Raw genomic sequence first — 19,097 nt, 5'->3', positions numbered from 1 at the left:
CCTCTCCCCCGCAGGTACCTGAACTACTTCGCCACCAAAGCCAGCCCCACCGGGGTGCTCCTGGACTTGTGGGAAGCCCAGCACCAAGACGACGGCGATCTCAACACCCTGGCCAGTGCCTTAGAAGAGATGGGCAAGAGCGAGATGCTGGTGGTCATGGCCACGGAGGGCGACTGCTGCTGACGCTCCCCGCGCGGTGGCTGAGCGAGGAAGGGCCGAGGGTGCCCGTTGATCCTTCCCCACGTCACTGCCAGCCTTAGAGACCGATCCTCACCGTTTACAAGCAATTCAAGTGTTACGCAGCGTTCCTCCTCCTCCTCCCGGCCGTTTTTGGGTGGTGCTGGGGGAATTGGGGCTTCTCGGGTCGGGGCGGCGGGGGCTTTCCTTCTCCTTGTGCGTGTGGGTTCCCCTCCCCTCCGGTTCTCCTCCTCCTTTGATGGCATTTCTGCATCGAAGAGGCGAGTCCAGTCTAGGCAAGCGGCTTACTTCTGTCAAAGGCTTCAGGCAGCTTCATAAGGCAAGTAGGAAAGGAAGAAAAAAAGGAAAAGAAAAAAAAAACAGTTTCTTAGGAAACGCAAATAATTTATTATCCAGATCTTTGGATGACTCCTTTTAAAAAAAATACAGAAAAAAAAAAAAAAAAAGATTTATAAATCTTTTTTTCTGTGTGTGTGAGAGAGGAAGAGCACTGTTGTGGTCAGAGTGGCAGAGAGAGAGATTTAAATGAGCGCTCTTCTGTAGGGAAAGCATGTGGTCGAGTGGAGCAAAACTTGTTTACATGTCCTGGGACCCCCGGGAAGTCCGTCGGGTTAAGTGCCTCTATGCCCCGTGCTTCAGGGCAAGCTGAGACCCTCCCTGAGATTTTCATTGCAAGTCCCCCTTCCTGGCAGCAGCGTCCCCCACAAACATGGCTGCAGGGATGCTGCCTGGTTTTTCTCGCTGGTTTTCCTTCAGGACCATCCCGAGGTAGTGTCCCTGTTCTCAGCACCATGCTGGATGCTCTCCTGGTCCTCCTCCTCCTCCATCACTGGGCTCTGTCTCCTTCGTTGCTGGTGGCAGTAGGGGATGCCGAATTCATTGGGTTTTTTAATGAATTCTTCCCCAGCGTAGTTTTGGGGGAGCTTTTTAGGGCGACTGCGCCTTTATTATACATAAATACAAACCAAAGACTTCAGCCCTGCACTGACACACAGGCCAAAGTGGTGGGTTTTGTGTTTTTATTTTATTTTATTTTATTTTATTTTATTTTATTTTATTTTATTTTATTGGTAACAAAAACCCCCAGATGTTTGCAGTTCATGCCCGGAGGTGGCACGGTCATGAGGAGGCAGGCCGGGAGGCAGGCCCCGGCAGACCGCAGCGCTGCGGAGTCCCTGGTTTTGAGTCAGTATTTCGGCTGGGATGCGGGGAGGGAGTTTTGGGGCTGGGGGCTGCTTTGGGTGAGGTCGGCGGGGCTGCCCCGCTCCTGCGTGGGCTCCGAGGACGAAGCCCCAAGGGTTTATCCTGCTGGGTCTCATAGGGCTGCTCCGTGTTCGCACATAGCCCCTTGATAGGACGGCTGTGCCCCGTGCTGCCCAGCATTTTGAAGAGCTGCTTTCTCGTTTGGGGTTGGAAGAAACACCAGTGGAGCTGTTAGCGTGCTTTATTCGGGTTGCTTTTGGTCCTGTGCTGAGTTCTACCTCGCTGGTGAGGAAGGGTCTCCAAGCTGCAAGGCAGGCTACGCCTCTTAGCTTTTGGAGAGGCAGCATCGGGTTTCCGTCCCGTTGCACCTCCTTTATTTTCTCCCCCCTTTTTTTTTTTTTTTTTTTTTTTGTAATGGACTTGTTATAACAGTGGAGGGAGAAGTTGTGCGATGGATGGAAAGTGATCAACAGGTAACGAGGTTCATCACAGAGATACAGTGTCTGGGTGAAGGCTAAACATTGAGACTACCTGCAGATAGAAGTATTTACTCGGTGGTTGTGGTATCTTAGAAATTTCTCCGTTGAAAAATAAAGAAATAGGAAGGGGATGAGAAGCTCAGGATTAGACCAGACCACACAGCAAGGCTGTGGCTGTGGACCCTCCGTCGATGGAAGTATTAAGAGCAGAGCCTGGAGGGCAGCTCCTGCCTCGGGCTGCAAGGCTTTGCGGTGCAAAGCCCAGGATACAAACCGAGAGCATCATCACAGGGTGGCGTGGGAGAAGCTTTCAGTATTGCAAGCGTCTTCACAGGGTTGTTTTTGGCAAGATGAGAGGCTTGGTGTGCTAACCCAGCGCATCCTGGTGTCATCAGGCTGTGTGCTGGGTGAAATCACAGCCAGGAGCCCGAATTTCTCAGGGGGGGGAAGCGTGCAGGCTCTGCCAAGGGGCTTTTTTTGGTGTGTGTGTGTTGCTCAGCCTTTTTTGAAGTCTGCAATGAACACGCAGACCTTCAGACATGCAAAAACCACAGGTGGGTCAAACGCTCAGATGCATTTCTTGGCAGCTGTGAACCCAACCCACACAGCACTCCTTAAAAACAACCAGCGAGGGGCTTGGGGCATCCGACAGGTCCCAGCTCCCTCCCTCCAGCTCCTCCGCTGTCTCCCTGCTTTACTCTCCGGACTGGATTTTCCACCAGGTTGGAAACTGAAGGTGGGAAGACTTGTAGGTGACTCCCCTTGCCACCTAGGAAGGGCTTTCTCTCTCCGTTAGGTTGCATTTAAGCATCCCATGAGTGGCACCCCACCCCTGAGCCGAGGGGGATAAGCGAATTTGGGGGGAAAAAATGAAGAATTGCGCTCGCGCCGTGGCTGCTGGCGTTACCCAGGGCTTCAGTGGGAGGCGAGCTGCCCTTTTCTGAATCTCTCTCGCTCTCATTCTGCTCCGCGGACCTCGCGGTGCCTGTCCGTCCGTCCGTCCTGTCCTGCCCACCCCATCCACCTGTGTTCGTCTCCCCCGTCCTTTTGGGGCCGTGTCGTGCCGGCAGCAGCCGCCCCTCGCTCTGCGACCTGTCCCTGTATTTATGTGCCCAGGGGACGGGCATCCTCTCCACCCGCGTCTGTTTATTCTGTAAAGAACTGTAAATAAAGTTTAGCATTCCTATTGTAACAAATTAATTTTTATGCAATAAATTATATTTCCTAGTCTAATAAAAAAAAAATAGCCCATCTCTTTTCTCCTCCTGCGTTCATCACTCGGTGGCGCCTGCAGGAGCTTTGTGCAGCATCCCCTTGGCTCCGCTGCCCCTTGAGGCCCTGCAGGACCTTCGGTGCCCCTGGGGAGGGGATGTGGGGACCCTCGTGCAGCACGGCCACCCCTCCATCCATCACTCTTCCCTACAAGCAAGTTTCTCTGAGCTCAGCTCTGGTCCCTCACCATCACCCTGGGTGCTGCTTCTTTTTCCAGAGGTGTGGCAATCCCAAAGGATCTTGTGTCCCTCTGGCCAGAGGAACCCAGCCAGGTGGGCTTGCCAGGACACGGTGAGGGTCGCCCTGCCAGGGCCACTCCGCTCACCCAGCTGCAGGGAGAAAGGTGCCACCAGGGGGTGGCACTACTGGCCCTCTCCGAATCTGCAGCTGATGAAGGAAATGGGAACAAATGGGACACAGCCCCAAATGCGTTATGAGCATGGGAACATCCCTAAAACCTGACCGGAGCCGCCCCGTGGTGCTGAGCAGCCCTTGAATGGGGGGAACTTTCACCTGGGGGACCGACGAAGCCCCAGCCTGGCTCAGCTGACCCCGCTCACTTTCACAGCCCCATGTGCTGATGTGACCCGAGGCTCTTCTCCAGCACTGGGTTTTTTGATGTGATCAACCGCAGCAGGTCAGAAATATCAGGCAAATCCCTCAGATCCCATGGGTTACTGACCCCGAGAGGCTGCACCCACTCCTCAGGTGCTTTCCCAGCCTGGCACGTCAACGTGGATGAAAATCCCAAAGGAGAAACCCCTGGAGCCCCCTTCCCCGTGCCCCTCCAAACCATTTCCAGCTCAGTGCACAGCTGGTGGGGGACATGGGTTGGTGGTGGGCTTCTGCTTGGGTGCTTTAAAAAAAAAAAAAAACATGGAGTCTTGGGGGATTTGGTTAGGGTTCTGCCGCCCTTTAGGGTTCGTGGAGGTGGCTGGTGCTGGGGGACACGTAAAATGGGGGAAATGGGGGTTTGCAGTGAAGTCACGTTTATAGGATGCTGCAAAATGGCTTTATGAAAGGCAGGTCATGCCTGACGAACCTGATCTCCTTCTATGACAGAGTGACGCGCTGGGTGGATGAGGGAAAGGCTGTGGATGTGGTCTACCTTGACTTCAGCAAGGCTTTTGACACCGTCTCCCACAGCATTCTCCTCAAGAAACTGGCTGCTCTTGGCTTGGACTGGCGCACGCTTCGTTGGGTTAGAAACTGGCTGGATAGCCGGGCCCAAAGAGTCGTGGTGAATGGAGCCAAGTCCAGTTGGAGGCCAGTCACTAGTGGCGTCCCCCAGGGCTCGGTGCTGGGGCCGGTCCTCTTTAATATCTTCATCGATGATCTGGACGAGGGCATCGAGTGCACCCTCAGTAAGTTCGCAGATGACACCAAGTTAGGTGCGTGTGTCGATCTGCTTGAGGGTAGGAAAGCTCTGCAGGAGGATCTGGATAGGCTGCACCGATGGGCTGAGGTCAACTGCATGAAGTTTAACAAGGCCAAGTGCCGGGTCCTGCACCTGGGGCGCAATAACCCCAAGCAGAGCTACAGGCTGGGAGAGGAATGGTTGGAAAGCTGCCAGGCAGAGAAGGACCTGGGAGTGATGGTGGACAGTCGGCTGAATATGAGCCAGCAGTGTGCTCAGGTGGCCAAGAAGGCCAACGGCATCCTGGCTTGTATTAGGAACAGCGTGACCAGCAGGGCTAGGGAGGTGATCGTCCCCCTGTACTCAGCTCTGGTGAGGCCGCACCTCGAGTACTGTGTTCAGTTTTGGGCCCCTCGCTACAAGAAGGACATGGAGGTGCTTGAGCGGGTGCAGAGAAGGGCGACGAAGCTGGTGAGGGGCCTGGAGAACAAGTCCTACGAGGAGCGGCTGAGGGAGCTGGGCTTGTTCAGCCTGGAGAAGAGGAGGCTCAGGGGCGACCTTATCGCTCTCTATGGGTACCTCAAGGGAGGCTGTAGCGAGGTGGGGGTTGGCCTGTTCTCCCACGTGCCTGGTGACAGGACGAGGGGGAATGGGTTTAAGTTGAGCCAGGGGAGTTTTAGGCTAGATGTTAGGAAGAACTTCTTCACTGAAAGGGTTGTGAGGCACTGGAACAGGCTGCCCAGGGAAGTGGTGGAGTCACCATCCTTGGAAGTCTTCAAAAGACGTTTAGATGTAGAGCTTAGGGATATGGTTTAGTGGAGGGCTGTTAGCGTTAGGTTGGAGGTTGGACTCGATGACCTTGAGGTCTCTTCCAACCTAGAAAATTCTGTGATTCTGTGATTCTGTAAAATGAGGACTTTGTGGCCATGTTCATCCCGAAGATGCTCCCCATCCCTTGTGGCCTCAGGGGCTTCAGAATGGAAAAAAAAAGGGGGTGGGGGAGAAAAAAAAAAGTGAGGGTTTTATAAAGAATGGGGGAAAAAGGAGAGAAAAAAAGTGATTTTTTTTTTTAAGTGGGGGAAAAATGAGAGAAAAACGTGATTTTTTTTTTAAGTGTGGGAAAAAGTGAAGGGAAAGGGGAGGGATATAGGGGAAAAAAAGGGAAAAGGGGCGGGGAAGAGGAAAAATGAAGGGGGCGGGGCTAACTGGGGGCTGGGGTTAATTAGGGCGGTGCTAATTGGGGCGGGGCCACGCCTCCAAGTGGGCGGAGCTTCGGCCCGGCTCGGCTCGGCTCGGGTGAGTGGGGCGGGGGGGCTGTAGGGCTGCGGGGAGGGGGATGTAGGGGCGCTGGGTTCTTCCCACCCCATCCACAGCTCGAATTTTATGGTTTTTTTTGGTGGCTTTTTTTCTGCAAAATCCTCCATTTCCGGCATTTTGGCCTCAGCCCGGCCTCCCTGCCTCCACCCCGGGGAGGGTGGTGCAAAGCGGGTGGTGCTCAGCGGGGTTTGGGGCTGGCCCTTTCCTTCCCAAACCTGCCCCCAAAGACCCCGCTGGGGGACCGGGTCCGGAGGAGCCTTGGGGAGATGCTGGGGTGGGTGGCGAGCCCTCCTGGGTGCTTTCAGGTCGCTTGCAAAGCTTGCTTTGGGGGTCTCGGTGCAAAGGGCTGGGGGCTCCCAGGTTGTTATTTATGGGGTTTTGTCCTTGTAGGGGCAGAGAGTTCTTGTTTTGCAAGGGGGAAAGTGAATTCAAGGCCACGGGGCTGGTTAATGATCACCTGCCCTGCAACGCTGCTGCACCTGCCTGTCTCCATTGCCCCTCTCCTGTGTTTTTTTTGGGGTCCCACGCCCCGCTTTGACCCCGTACAGCTCCTCAACTTGCCTTGTCCCAACAACTAATCATCCTTACACTATAACAGCCTGTTTAGGGTTGTCTTGCAGCACCATGCAGCCGGCAGCCAGCACCTTTCCCCCGGACGATGAGCCCCTGCTGGAGGAGCCTTCGGTGAACAGACCCGGCGGGCGAAAGCCGGGCGACCACCCCAATGGGGCTTACGTTATTTTTTTCCTGCTGGGCATCGGTTCCCTGCTGCCCTGGAACTTTTTCATCACCGCCAAGCACTACTGGGCATATAAGCTGCAAAACTGCTCCGAGCAAGCGGGACGGGCGCCCTCGGACCTGCGGGTGAGTGCACGGCCGCTGCGGGTCGGCGTGCCCAAAGGAGCAGCTGCCCCTAGGTTTTTAGGGCCAAAACAGCCGCTTTCCACCTGAACTCGCTCCTTTTCCCTTCCCAACAGGTGGGTGAGCATCCTTTGGGGTTTTGTGTGCTGCCGGCCTAGGGCAGGGATTTACTGGGGGAGCGAAAATATTGGCAAGAAAAATAACTAAAATTAAAAGTTGTAGTGGTTTGTGGCCTGACCCTTACCTGTGTTTGATGTGCTAGGGCACGGATCTATGGTGCATTAAAAAAAATCACTTAGCCTGCCCTTCCTAGGATGGTTTCTACACAATCCTTTTGTGTGTTTCCTCAGCCTAGCTCCGGGAGGGCCGGGCTTGCAGTTGGGTTTTGACTTGCTCTGAACTCCTGGCAGGGCACCGAACACGTTTTAAGTGTTTTTGTTTTTTTTTTTTTTTCCTTGCAGTGGCTGTTTGGAGGTGATGGCAGCCACAGCAGCAGGGTTTTGCAGGAGGACAGGGTTTGCTAAAGCCCGGGATGCTTTACGGCTTTGAGGTCTGGCAGGGGTGACCAGAGCATCTCCTGCCATAAACATCAGGCTGCTGGTGTGTAGGACGGGGAGCTGGATGTGCCACCCAGGGGCAGCTGGCTTTGCTAGCAAGGGGGTCACAAAGCACTTTTTCTCCCCCAAAACACCTTTTGCTCCTCCTTTTCCTTGCTGTTTTCTCCCTTTGGAGGGCAGTAAAGCCACCGCCGGTGCCGCAAGCACCCGAACTCAGTTTTATTTTCAGAGTTTTGCCATCTTGAGATCCAGCTGCTGGTCGGAGAATCGTCCCTGACACACAGCCACCCAGGAGCCACCCAAAATCACCCCTGTGTGGCCTCCCTTCACCTCCTCATGCTTGCTGCATGGAGTGATGCCATTTCTTTGTGGCTGGAAAAACCGTCGGCGTCATGAGCCCACAGCCAGCCCTCCTGCTGCCTGGCTCGTCCAGGTGGTTTGGGCACATTTTTCATTAACGAGGGCAGAGCTGGATGTAACATCCACATTTCCTCCGTGCTTTCTGACCAGCATCCGGAGCTGGGCTGATTTTAACGCCCGGAGCAGGGTGCGAAGGGGACCCTCCTCCCCATCACGCCCGCAGGAGGTGAGGTTTGGAGCAGCCAGTTTCAAGCTAAATAGGTGGATATTGCTGATTCCTGCTGCTTTTTGTCGGATTTTTTCCTTCCGAGTAAGTTTTGTTGCTGTGTTTCTGAAGGTGCATCCCGCAGGTGGATTTCTCTGGGATCTCAGCACTTAACTTCCAGTTTTTCCTGCTCAGAAATGGCTTAGCACAAACAAACAGTGCTAGGTTTTAAAAATACTCTTTATTTTGTATATTATGCTTTTCCTCGAAAGCTTTCCCAGCACCACAAGAGCCCTGCTTTACGCTTGGGGCAGCAGTGGGCTGGAAGGCGGCCCACCCAAAAGACTTTATTTTCCTCCCACACCAACATCTTCATCCTAAAACCTCTTGTTTTGAAGGTACCCCTGATCAGATCTGCCATTTCTTTGTTGAAAAAGATTATTTCTCCTCTTTCCATGCGGGGCTTTTGTCCCCTGGTGCCTTTGTTGGTGTAAGGGCACGGTCAAGTTTTTCTTCCTTGGTGATGTGTCCGTGTGCGAATGCGTACGGGATGCTGCTGGGTGTGAGGATTTTTAATTCCTTCAGTTCAGAGCAACCTGAGTCTTTTGTGCTGGTTGAGTCTCCTCGAAAATGAAGCCGTCAGCCCCTGTTTCTGCCCTGGAAAGAAATCTGGCCGTGGCAAGGACTTGAAGCTTGCAGGTGGTTTGTGATTCCAGCCCGACACGTCTGCTGGGCATGGTGATGCTCTGGTGCTCGCTGCTCCTCAGTGGTACAACGTAATCCTGCTGGCTTCTGAGCTCGCAAATTGGGATCTAGGGCAACACCGAGTGGTTTAAAAACGGGCACACTGAGTGGTTTAAACACCAAGTGGTTTAAAAATGGATGTACTTCTGCTTGGTGGAAGGCTTCCTAAAGCTTTGTTCCCCCCCACAGGCCTCAAAAAAAAAAAGAACTTGAAAGCGTTCTAAATATCCGTGTTTTTTTTTTTTCTTTTTTTGGGGAGGTAGTTTGGTAAATAAGGCTTAGTTTTAGCAGGTCGCTTTGTCTGTTCTCCCCTAATTCAGTGCGTGGCTGTGAAGCTTGGATCCTGCTGCTTTTCCCCGAGCTGATGCAGTAGCTGCAGGTGTTTATGTCTCTGCATATGCGGCCCCTCCAGGAGCAATTATTACATTTCTCGTCGCTTTCAGTAAAGCCCTTGATGGGGAAGAACAAATTAACGTGCTTGCAAACTGATTAAGAGACTGCAGCGCAAAGCTGCAGGAAAACCTGTGGCAGGGAGAGCAAAGGAGCCGGATGCCCCCTGGCCATGGCTGCTGGGGACCCAGGGAATATTTTATTTGGGGTCTCAGATGTAGGTTGTCCTCCCTGCAAACATCGTCCCACCTGCTGGCTGGAACTCCCAGGGCAAAAAGGGGTTTTAGGGACCTTAGGGAGGATGGAGCGGATGGGTTTTAACAGCATGATGCGTAAAGTGGGTTGAAAATGCAGTCTTGGCACAGAAATCTTGCTTTTTGCTGAGTTTTATTGCTTTCTGTGTCTGTTTTCTCCACTGGCCGTGTGACCAGCCTGCTGGATATTGACCCGTGCTCCAGCCTGGTTTCCCAAATGATGGATGAGCCCACGGGGTAAATGTGCACTGAGCCTCAGCCTCTTTCAGAGAGAGAGACCAGGAGGGGAAATCACATCCCTCTGCTCGAAAATGTTCTCTCTGACCATTTATTTCCCCCCTTTTTCCTGGCAGGACTATTTTGAGAGTTACATCTCCATCGCTTCCACTGTGCCTTCGGTGCTGTGCCTGGTCGGAAACTTCCTGCTGGTCAACAGGTAGGTGTGGGGTGGGCACCTTCCCCCTCTCCTCTGCCTCCTTTCTGCCCCAAAAGTGAGTCCGTGGGACAAGTGATTTCTCAAACAATTCATTACCTCCCTTTATCCTTCATTTTCTTTACTTTAAACACAATTTGCTCCTTCTCAGAGCAGAGGAGATGCTCTCTGCGTCACGTTAGGGTTATAAAATGGGGAGGCAGCAGCGAGGTGCAGGTTTGGGGTGGGTTTGGGGTGAAGGATGATGCCGTTCCTCCTCGCCGTCCCCAGGGTGCCCGCCAGCGTCCGCATCCTGGCCTCGCTCTTCCTCATGCTCTCCGTCTTCCTGGTGATCACGGTGCTGGTGAAGGTCGACACGTCCACCTGGACCCCCCTCTTCTTCGGCCTCACCCTCGCCTGCGTGGCCGTGGTCAGCGGCGCCTCCACCGTCTTCTCCAGCAGCATCCTGGGCCTGAGCAGCCGCTTCCCCATGAGGAACTCGCAGGCACTGATCTCAGGTTCGTGTCCCCAAGGGTTGATGTCCCCCAGAGCTGGTGGACTCCTCCTGCATGGGCAGCCTGGTGGGATCGTGCTCCTGGGTCCCCTTGAGTTGTGTGCGTTGGTTTTTTCTTTTTTTTTTTTTCCTCCCATCCCTGCGTCACGCGGTGTTTATTTTAGAAACTTTCCTTTTTTAAAAAAAAAAAAAAATCGCACAAAACTTGCAGGCTGGGCTAAAGGGAAGTTGCTGAACGAGAAGCACAAGGGGTCACATGAGCTGGCACTCTCATTTCTGTAAATACCCTAAAAGCTCAGTGCCGGGGGCTCGGCAGGGACAGACCCTCACCATCCCTGTCCCTGGGGGAATGACCTCTGGAGCTGCCAGGGCTCGAGCTGAGCTGTAATTTGTTCCCTGCAGGGGAAAAAGGGGGGAAGGAGGTGGTATGAATGTGCAGTAGGATGGCTGAGAGGCTGAGATGAAAGGGAAAAAATGGAAGAAAGTCTCCGTCTCCATTTCCTGGGGCTGAGACAGGAGTGTTTTAAGGAGCAGGGGAACCATGGCAGCGCCTGCCCGGTGCTCCAGTGCCTTGCCAGGTTTTGGGGAGCCAGATTTTGGCTTTGGGGCATGCTTTGTGCCCCACAAACATCTGTCTGGCAGGTCAGGCCATGGGCGGCACGCTCAGCGCCATCGCGTCCCTCGTCGACCTGGCAGCGGCGGCCGACGTGACCGACAGCGCCCTGGCTTACTTCCTCACCGCCGACATCTTCATCGTCATCTGCATCATGGTCTACCTCCTGCTGCCCCGCCTGGAGTACTCCAGGTACGGGCTGGGCTTGGTGGTAGCACCCACAGGACGTTGCCATCCGACCAAAACCCCAAACTGCTTTTGTTTTCTGTAATTTTTCCCATCTGGGGTGCGAGAAGAGGATGATGACGTGCACCCCTCCCGGATTTCCAGCACCCGTATGACTTTGCACGAGGCTCACGAACTCCCTCCTCTTTTTATTTTTAGGTATTACTTGAGAAGCCACCAGGAGAGCCCGTCCCCAGCCACCGTGCTACCTGGTGGCCCCGTGGGGGACGAGGCAGAGCCAGGAGGCACCGCGCCGCTGCCCAGCGTCCCCCCGCTGCGCCCCATCCTGCGTAAGACAGCCACCCTGGGCTTCTGCCTCTTCTACGTCTTCTTCATCTCCATCATCATCTTCCCGTCCCTCTCCTCCAACATCGAGTCTGTCCAGAAGGCCTCGGGGAGCCCGTGGAGCACCAAGTACTTCGTGCCCCTCACCAGCTTCCTCCTGTACAACTTCGCCGACTGGTGCGGGCGGCAGATCACTGCCTGGATCCAGGTGCCCGGCCCCAACAGCAAGCTGCTGCCCGCCCTGGTCCTCCTCAGGACCATCTTCCTCCCCCTCTTCATCCTCAGCAACTACCAGCCCCGGGCTCACATCCGGACAGTGCTCTTTGCCCACGACGCCTACCCGGTGGCCTTCACGGCGCTGCTGGGGCTCAGCAACGGCTACCTAGGCACGCTGGCCATCGTCTACGGCCCCAAAATCGTGCCGAAGGAGCTGGCCGAGGCAGCGGGGGTGGTGATGACGTTGTACCTGGTGCTGGGGCTGGCCCTGGGCTCCGCGTGCTCCGCGCTCGTCGTGCACCTCATCTAGAGCCGTGTGTCCCCGCAGCACCCCCGAGGACAAGCTGGGGACCAAAGCCAAGGGACCAAACAGCCCCGAGCTCAGGGGGACAAAAGAGTGGCCAAAGAGACCTCTCCCTCCTTAAAATGCAGGCATCGTTTCAGGGGGATTTCCCCAAGGAAAGGGAACTTTCTCACTTGCACTTCTGCTTGCTTGTGTTGTTCCAGCTGAGAGCAGCCCGTGGCTGTTGGGCTCCCCGTGCCACCGGGTGCAGCTGTGAATTGGTTCATTCCTGCAGGAGGACCCCAAATGCCTCCGGGGGTGAGGTGCTGGGGCACCCAGAGGGCTTCAAAGCCACTTCAACTGCTCTGTGCAAGCAGGCAATTATTGTATTTATTTTCTCAAATTTATGGTCTGGGAGAGGTGAGGCAGTGGCATAGCTTGGCATTACAGCTGCTGCCTCAGGGGGGAATAGCCGTGGAAAACCCTTCCTGCAAGACCTGGTGACTAGAATTATTGGAAGAATAACAGATCTCTCTTATTTTCTTCGTAGCCCACTGGGTTTAACCCCACGCCACTTACAGAGACGAAGCACGATGCTTGGCATCGTTTGGGCTCCTGGGCGATGCACGTGCAGCTTTGCTTTACAGGTGATTTTTTTTTTTTTTTTTTTTTTTAAATCATAAAATCCTGACACGGGTGGAAAATTTACAGGGCACGTGGTACAGAGGCTGAGCTGTACGGGCCATGACTCTGCACACAGAGGCTCTGCAGTGCACAAGCACTGGCGACGGCTTTAATATTTCCCTGGTGGGACACTGACTTGCTCTGGGTGCAAGATGCTTCTTGCCTGCAGGTGTGAAATACCCAGGGCTGAGCACCTGCAGGTGGCATCTCAAATATTCAAGTCTTCAGCTTCAGGTGGCCTCGGTGGGCTTTTAAGGGGGGAGGTCTCGTGCTGGGCAGGTTCCTGAACTGCCCGGTGCCAGGTTAGGAGGTCCTGCTAATTATGGGCTGCTCCACTCATCCTCTCCGTGATGTTACAGAGGGAAGTGACCAAATACCTCTCAAGACAGGACTTGATTGTCTGGTACTGTCACTAATAAAGTTAATTCTTGATACTGTGTAAGTGCTGGTGTCTGTCTGGAGCAGTTTTTGGGGGGAGATGTGCAGGTGATGCTCTCAGGTCTTTTGCTGTTGCCTTGAAGGCAGAAAACGAACCCTGGAAGCTGGTAGGGAGAGAGGGGGTGGATGAAAGGGCAGCGAGCAGAGGAGCTGCATCTGTCGCAGCTTCTGCCCAGAAGAAATAACCCAGCTGATGCCCGACCTCTTCTGTGCCCTGCCTGTCCTCGGGGCGATGCCAGCTCCTCCCTGCCTCCAGAGCCTCTCAGAGGGTTTGTGAGTGCCTTGCTCATCTCCAAAACACTGCGTGGGCTGTCCCCACTCCGCAGAGCACCCTGCGGGGTCGTGCTGCTGCTCCCTGCCAGCTCTCCATCTGTAACACCAGCCTTCGAGGCCGGGGGGAGGCTTTTGGCACGGTGCTGCCAGCACTTGGCAGCTGGGAGCATCTTTGAACCCACCTCGCTGCCCCCCAGCATCGCCTTGGTGAGGGACAGAAGAGGCCGCACGCATTTTGGGGCTGGAGCCATCCTTTCAGCGTTTTCCTGGGATGCTGGGGCCAAACCGGAGGCAGCTGCAGTGCCAGGAGCAAGGCGGATGGAAGCTGAGCTGGGGAGGGGGGGGTGTTGGAAATTTGGGGGTCCAGGACCCCGTGGGTGAGCTCTGCGCCCCAAACAGCTCCGCTTTGAAGCGGTGCCAGCCAGCTGCAGGCGTGCCCGGCTGCTGTGCTCCTTCTGCGTGCTTTATGGGGTAATTTGTACTATATTTACACGGCAGCGCTCAACAGTTTTTTTAAATGGAAGCGAGGAAAACGCTGTCGAATGAGTTGTTACAAAAAAGCCCCGTTTGCCATTCCAGCAGGGGGGAAGAAAGAGGGATAAAAATCACCGTCCTAGGGACGTTCTGTTCGTCAGATCTGGGTATTTTTTCCCTTGATTTGTGAGCCTAATGCGAGGAGAAGGAGCCGCAGATGCATGCTGAATTCTGCAGGGAACATATGCATGCATTTAAATCATTTACAGCATTTACTGGTGCAATTGTAAGGCACATTATTTTCCTGCATTTGTAATTAGGCTCCAAGCAGATGGCGAAGGACTGTAGCTTGTGATTAGACCGGCTTGTGCTCTGCCGGGCTGCACGGGGAGAACAAACTGCGCCTGGAAAGTTTCTCCCCTAATTCTCCCCTGCACCGCTCCCGGTGCTCAGCCGCACGCGATGTGCCGCCCGCTTTGATGAATGCTTTCAATACGAGGAAGAAGAGGTTGGAAATGGGAGCAGGCTCCATGCAGGAGGCTCCACGAGCCTTGCGTGTGCCCAGCATCGTTGGCCGTGCCTTTTCTCTTCCCTGGGGCAACGCGGGGTTGGATCTTTATCCCTAGGACGTGGCTCCTGCTTTAAACACACCGCCTCGGAGAGCTGCTGGCATGGCTTTTTGTCATTTGGTTGGACGAGATGATCTTGCAGGTCCTTTCCAACCTGGGGTTTCTGTGATTCTGTGATTGCGTTTCCAGGGTTGAGCAGCAGCAGCCCAAGTGCCAGCACCTCCGTGCCAAACCCACACTGTATTTCCATGCGCCTTTGCTTAAATCGCCAAGATCCACCTCTTGCTATCCTGTAGGCACATCAAGAAGCCTTCGCCGGGTGTTACTTACTCTTTTTTCTCTCCTCTTTCTCACTTCCCTGGCTTGCCTTTTCCATCTGCAGGTGTGCCAGCCCGGAGCAAGCAGGAGGGTGCTGTGCGGGTGCTGTGCCTGTAGATGGCAGCTTCCCCTCTGCCTGCGCCGAGCAGGATGGAAACGGGAGCAAAAACCGGCTGGGAGGGCCAGGGATGCTCCTGGTGCCCCGCAGCCTGTCCCCGGGGGGACAAGGGGCCTGGCTCTGCCTCCTGTCGCGATAATCGCCCAGGGGAATGGATCCCCTCGCTTTTTTCCCCCCAAGCGTGGCTCTTCCCGAGGCTGGAAGTGCCAGCCGATGGAGAGAGGCACTGTCAGCGGGCTTGCGCCCAGCCCACCGTCTCCAAACACGTTTCCTTCCCCCCTGGTATAAGCTATCACCCTATAAACTTGCAATTTGAAATGTGCTGATCCTCCACTTTTAAAGGAAAATAAAGAAATCAGCTGCTCTTTCGGCCCTTTTCCTCTTCAGAGGGAGGAAACACCAGCCACCCCATCGCTTTCCTCAGAGTCCTCGTCAGCCTTTCACTCACGAGCCCCTAAAAAAAAATCCCGATCCTAATATCAGCCTTCAAAGTCCATGGGAAGTGGACCTAGAAATTAATTTCCCACCAGAAAAATGCCTCTCTGTCAGTCCCTGTGCTCAGCAGCATTGCACAGGTGGTCACAAAAAAAAAAAAAAAAAAAAACAACAAAAACACACAGTGCAAGTGCTGCACAAATTAATTCTGCGAATTTGCTGAAGTCCAGCAAAAAAATAATAAAATGGTCCGGGTGCGAGCGGGGTGACAGAGGGTTGTGTCGTTTAGGAATGGGGTGAGAATTAAGCAGAGGAGATATGTGCCTTATTTAAATAGGAACATTAACCTGAGAGCAAACCTGAGCACGATGTGTGGACGTTATTTCTCCGTGAGCTGCACCTCGGGGACTTTTCTTTAACCCCCACGGGTGTCACAGCCTGCCTGGTGCAGGGCTGGCTCTGCTGCATGCTACATGTGCTTTGGGGGGGCTCCCAAATCCCAAGGGCTCCCCATGGCTGTGGGGGCATGGGAGCAGCCCCCTGCCCAGCCCAAATCAATCGGCGGAGGAGCCGAGGTAATTGCATAATTAGCAGAAGCTGTGCAGGAGAGGCAAGGGTTTAATTATCCCCTCCTGCTCCTGCTGAGGGCTTTGCCCACTGCAGCTCCAGGAGCAGGGATGTGCAGGTGAGTGTGTGTGGCTCCAGGAGGGGTTTCGGGGATGGAAACAGCTCATTTGGGGTTTTAATTAGGAGCTGCTCAGGGTGGGGTATTGGGGTGAGGTCCCCTGAGATGGGGGTGGCTGTGGGTTTGTGTATGCCTGCAGGGCAGGACCCACAGCCCTGTCCTTTTGGGGCACTGCCTTGTTCCAGGTGGGGTTTATGGGGCTCTGTTGCTTCCAAAAAAAAATGAGAAATAGGGTCAAAGTGGTGAATTTGGCTGCTGTCTTTAGGGTCTTTGCAGGGAGGGCTCGGGCTGGGGACAGGGATCTGCCCTGTGATGTCCTGCGGGGATCAGGCTAAGGATGGAGATGAGGTGTGGGGAAGCCACCTGCTCTTCCCCCGGCTTTTAGGGACGAATATCCTGCTGAAGGCTGATGCTCCTCTCGATGCAGGGCCCTGGGCGAGCACGAACTGTGCAGACTGTGAGCACACCGGGGTGACAACCAACCCCTCCGTGGGGAGGGGACTGGTGCAACCCTCATCCTGCCGGGCTCGCGTCCTTCCTCCTGTCCCTACCCAGCTGCTTGCGAGGCCACGGGTGCGCCGTGGTCACTCGTGGGGTCAGCGGGGACCTCTGGAAGAAAGGTTTGGAGACGTGTGTGGGTAGCAGCGCGATGCTAACGCTGCGTTAGAAACCGAGGCACCCAAGGGAGAGGAGCAGCACCCGCTGTGCGCCCAGCGCGCGGTGCTGCCCGTATCGCGTTCCTGCTCATCTATGATTTACACCCTGCTCCCCCGGCCTGCCAGCACGGCGAAACGGCACCCGCAGGGCTTGGCAGAAGGGGCTGGGTCAAAACTTGACGCTCCCCGGGCTGAAGTTTCTTCGCAAGAGGCAGGGGTGGGCGTGCAGGGGCCCCTCTCCAGCCGGACCCTGCGCCCCCGGGGAGCTGAGCGTGGTCCCCAGCCCCTGGGGGTGCCGAGCAGGGGTTTTGGGGCAGGCTGCTGGGGGTGGGGGGGCCTGAACCCCCCCCTTACCTGGGCGAGGGGCGCTGCGCCAGCCTCCGCTGCGCCGCTCGGGCTCCTGCCCACCCCTTCCTCCTCCTCCTCCTCTTCCTCCTCCTCCTGCTGCCGCTGCCTGGGCTCGCTCGGCGGCGCGGCTGGCGGCCGGGGGGGGGCTCAGGGCTGGCTCTGGGACCGGCCCCCGCCACAGGTGATGTCCCCAAGGGCAGCGCCCCGCCACAGGTAATGTCCCCCCCGCCGGGCACCGCGTGGGTTTGCACGGGAGGGATGCGCGGGGATGTCCTATCCCCCCCCCTTTTTTTTTTTTTTGCCCCGGTTTTGAGCCCCTTTATTTCTCCCCAGCGTCTTTGCTTTGCCGAGGGGATAACTTGTTTGGGGTGAGCATCCTCACTGTTATTGTTATATATATATATATATTTTTTTTTTTTTTTTTTTGAGGGTGGCTGGGAGAGAGGAGCTAGGGAGGATTCAGCGCCGTGCTCTCCATGGCAGGAGCCAGAGCATTCAGTTCTCCTCCCTTTGGGCAAACAAAAAATAAAAGGGGGGGGCTTGTGGTTGCTGGTCTGACCCCAGACCACAAAGCAACCCCCTCCCCAGCCCTTTATTCCCCTCCCCGCTTTGTGATTTCGAGCCTGGATTAAAGGAGGAGGAAAACGCTGTCAACTTTCCCGGGCTGAACTTGTGCAAAAGGCAGCGAGTGCAGGAGCGTGCGGGAGGCTGGAGTTAAAGCCGGGCTGCAGCCGCCTCCGAGGGGTGCTCGGGGCTGGCAGCGGCCAAGCAGGGCTCAATTGGAAGGAAAGAGATTTCTTTAATCCCCTCCAAAATCCATATTAAACGGGAAAACAGCTTTACAAAGCGCCGAACTCGCCCCAAGCGGTTTCTTGTTATTTCTTGAGAAAATGCTGTATTTAAGATTTTTTTTTTCCCCTACTCCTTTGCTTGCTCATCTTTTCATTAATCTCTGACAAAGCCGGGCAGTCCTCTTTTATTTAAATAAATCCTTCCCTGGCCACCTCAAAAGCTGACCCCCGTGCGCATCCAGCTCGGTGCTGCCCAGGCATCTCCAGCTTCGAGCTGGCTGCAGCTTTTATGTAAAGAAAATCCTCAAACTTCAAGAGTGTGGTCTGCTCCCTGTTAAAAATGGTCAGCTAAATTACTTTAGCCTCTCTTTTAACTGGAGGACTTGGGGCTTCAGTATGAGGGTTGTGAGCTTTCCCTTGGTTTGATCAGCCCAGCACCGACCCTCTTGTTCCGATCCAATGCCGAAGGTTGGGGATGCTCCAGGGAGGTAAATAAGAGTCTGTGCCCAGTCACAGTTAAAAATACAGGTATGGGGCTTTGTTATTGGTGCTTAATTGGACAAATACAAAAATCTGTGGTGCTGGTAGTAAAGACCTGCCAAAAAAAAACCCACAATGGTGCTGCCAGCACCCTTGTGCCAACCACTACCACCTCCCTGAGCTGTTTCTTTTATTTTATTTTATTTTATTTTTGGGGTGTTATCCTGGAATGGGAAGTTTTCCATGCTGGTGCCTTTTTGGTGTCATTCACTTGTGTTTTGCTGTGCTGTGAGGTCCCCAAAGCCCTCCTGGTGTCAGGGCAGGTGTGGGGGTGCCCGCGATGTCCCCAGCGCATCGTGCACAGGTTGGTGCAGGGGCTGGAGCACGCTTTATTCCGTGTGCCAACCCCATGGGAAAGCTGCTTTTGTCAAAATCCAGGCGGGTGATGAGGGAGGGAGTTTGAATGTTTCCTCTCCCCCTTCCCCTGGGGAGGAAATCCCTTCGCAATTGGATTTTTTTCTGCTTTGCCACCCCCTCCCTCCCCAGCTCTGGTTTTGGAGGGCACGCTGTGCGCTTTGCGGCACGGAGTCGAGAGCGTGTCATCAGAGCACGATGTGGTGCTTTAGGAGCGAGTTGTAAAACATTCCCTTTATGGGCAACTGTAAAAATTGATGTTCTCACTTTTTTTTTTTTTTTTTTTGGTGGTAAGTGAGAGAAACAATGCTCACAAGAAGCAGGAGCTGCGGAGCCAGCCTGGACCTGGGAAGGGCACCTAGGCGAAGCTCAGAGAGAGGCTGCATGTCCCTCAGGGGCTGTACCCAAAAATAAGGGGGTGGTAGCACCAGGAATAGCTTCTGCTGCTCCCAACTGGTGCCCAGCCTGAGGTCTGGCAGCTTCCCTGCCACCTTGATGGGGACGGGCAGAGAATGAGGGAGAACTTCCCCCAGAGCAGCCAGGGCGGTGAGGATGTCTCAAAAGGGCTGAATTTATCGTGTTTCTGAAATATTTGGCACAGCTGGTCTCGAGCACTGGTTCTTTGTAAATGAGGCTGTGGGACTGAGTTGCTGATGGGCAGTGGCCTCT

At 54.7% G+C, this 19,097-nt stretch overlaps 3 protein-coding genes across 9 annotated transcripts in view; all 3 read left to right on the top strand.

The window, feature by feature from the left end:
- UNC5B (unc-5 netrin receptor B) overlaps nt 1-3,124 on the top strand; it is a 37,591-nt gene extending 34,467 nt beyond the window's left edge. For both annotated transcript variants that reach the window (XM_084525096.1, XM_084525097.1), the window contains one exon: nt 15-3,124. In XM_084525096.1, the coding sequence (XP_084381222.1) occupies nt 15-183 (169 nt within the window). In that variant the 3' untranslated portion in view covers nt 184-3,124. The remainder of the gene's footprint in view (nt 1-14) is intronic.
- Nucleotides 3,125-5,758: 2,634 nt separating this feature from the next.
- SLC29A3 (solute carrier family 29 member 3) lies at nt 5,759-12,871 on the top strand. Of its 3 annotated transcripts, none has more exons than XM_084525931.1 (6): nt 5,759-5,805; nt 6,447-6,690; nt 9,551-9,633; nt 9,901-10,127; nt 10,766-10,928; nt 11,121-12,871. In XM_084525931.1, the coding sequence occupies exons 2-6, from the start codon at nt 6,451-6,453 to the stop codon at nt 11,770-11,772; spliced, it is 1,365 nt and encodes a 454-aa protein (XP_084382057.1). In that variant the 5' UTR covers nt 5,759-5,805; nt 6,447-6,450; the 3' UTR covers nt 11,773-12,871. The 3 variants fall into 3 exon arrangements, with proteins under 3 accessions (XP_084382057.1, XP_084382056.1, XP_084382055.1); XM_084525930.1 differs by lacking the exon at nt 5,759-5,805 and adding an exon at nt 5,906-6,100; XM_084525929.1 differs by lacking the exon at nt 5,759-5,805 and adding an exon at nt 5,906-6,131.
- A 2,833-nt stretch (nt 12,872-15,704) lies between these two features.
- The window catches only part of CDH23 (cadherin related 23), a 129,035-nt gene continuing 125,642 nt past the window's right edge, over nt 15,705-19,097 (top strand). For 2 of the 4 annotated variants that reach the window (XM_084525093.1, XM_084525092.1), the window contains exon 1: nt 15,705-15,739. The gene's annotated coding sequence lies outside the window, so the exon portion shown is untranslated. The remainder of the gene's footprint in view (nt 15,740-19,097) is intronic. The other 2 variants (XM_084525090.1, XM_084525091.1) reach the window with 1 other exon arrangement.

The sequence above is a fragment of the Aythya ferina genome (genome assembly GCF_964211825.1).
Source record: "Aythya ferina genome assembly, chromosome: 7".
Taxonomy (NCBI): Eukaryota; Metazoa; Chordata; class Aves; order Anseriformes; family Anatidae; genus Aythya; species Aythya ferina.
This window is presented reverse-complemented; position numbering and strand designations above follow the sequence as displayed.

Excerpts from the sequence above, each read along its gene's own strand:
- SLC29A3 (XM_084525930.1), top strand. Across the intron at positions 6,691-9,550 it reads GGGCGCCCTCGGACCTGCGG|GACTATTTTGAGAGTTACAT; the intron begins GTGAGTGCACGG and ends TTTTCCTGGCAG. Across the intron at positions 10,929-11,120 it reads CCCCGCCTGGAGTACTCCAG|GTATTACTTGAGAAGCCACC; the intron begins GTACGGGCTGGG and ends TTTTATTTTTAG.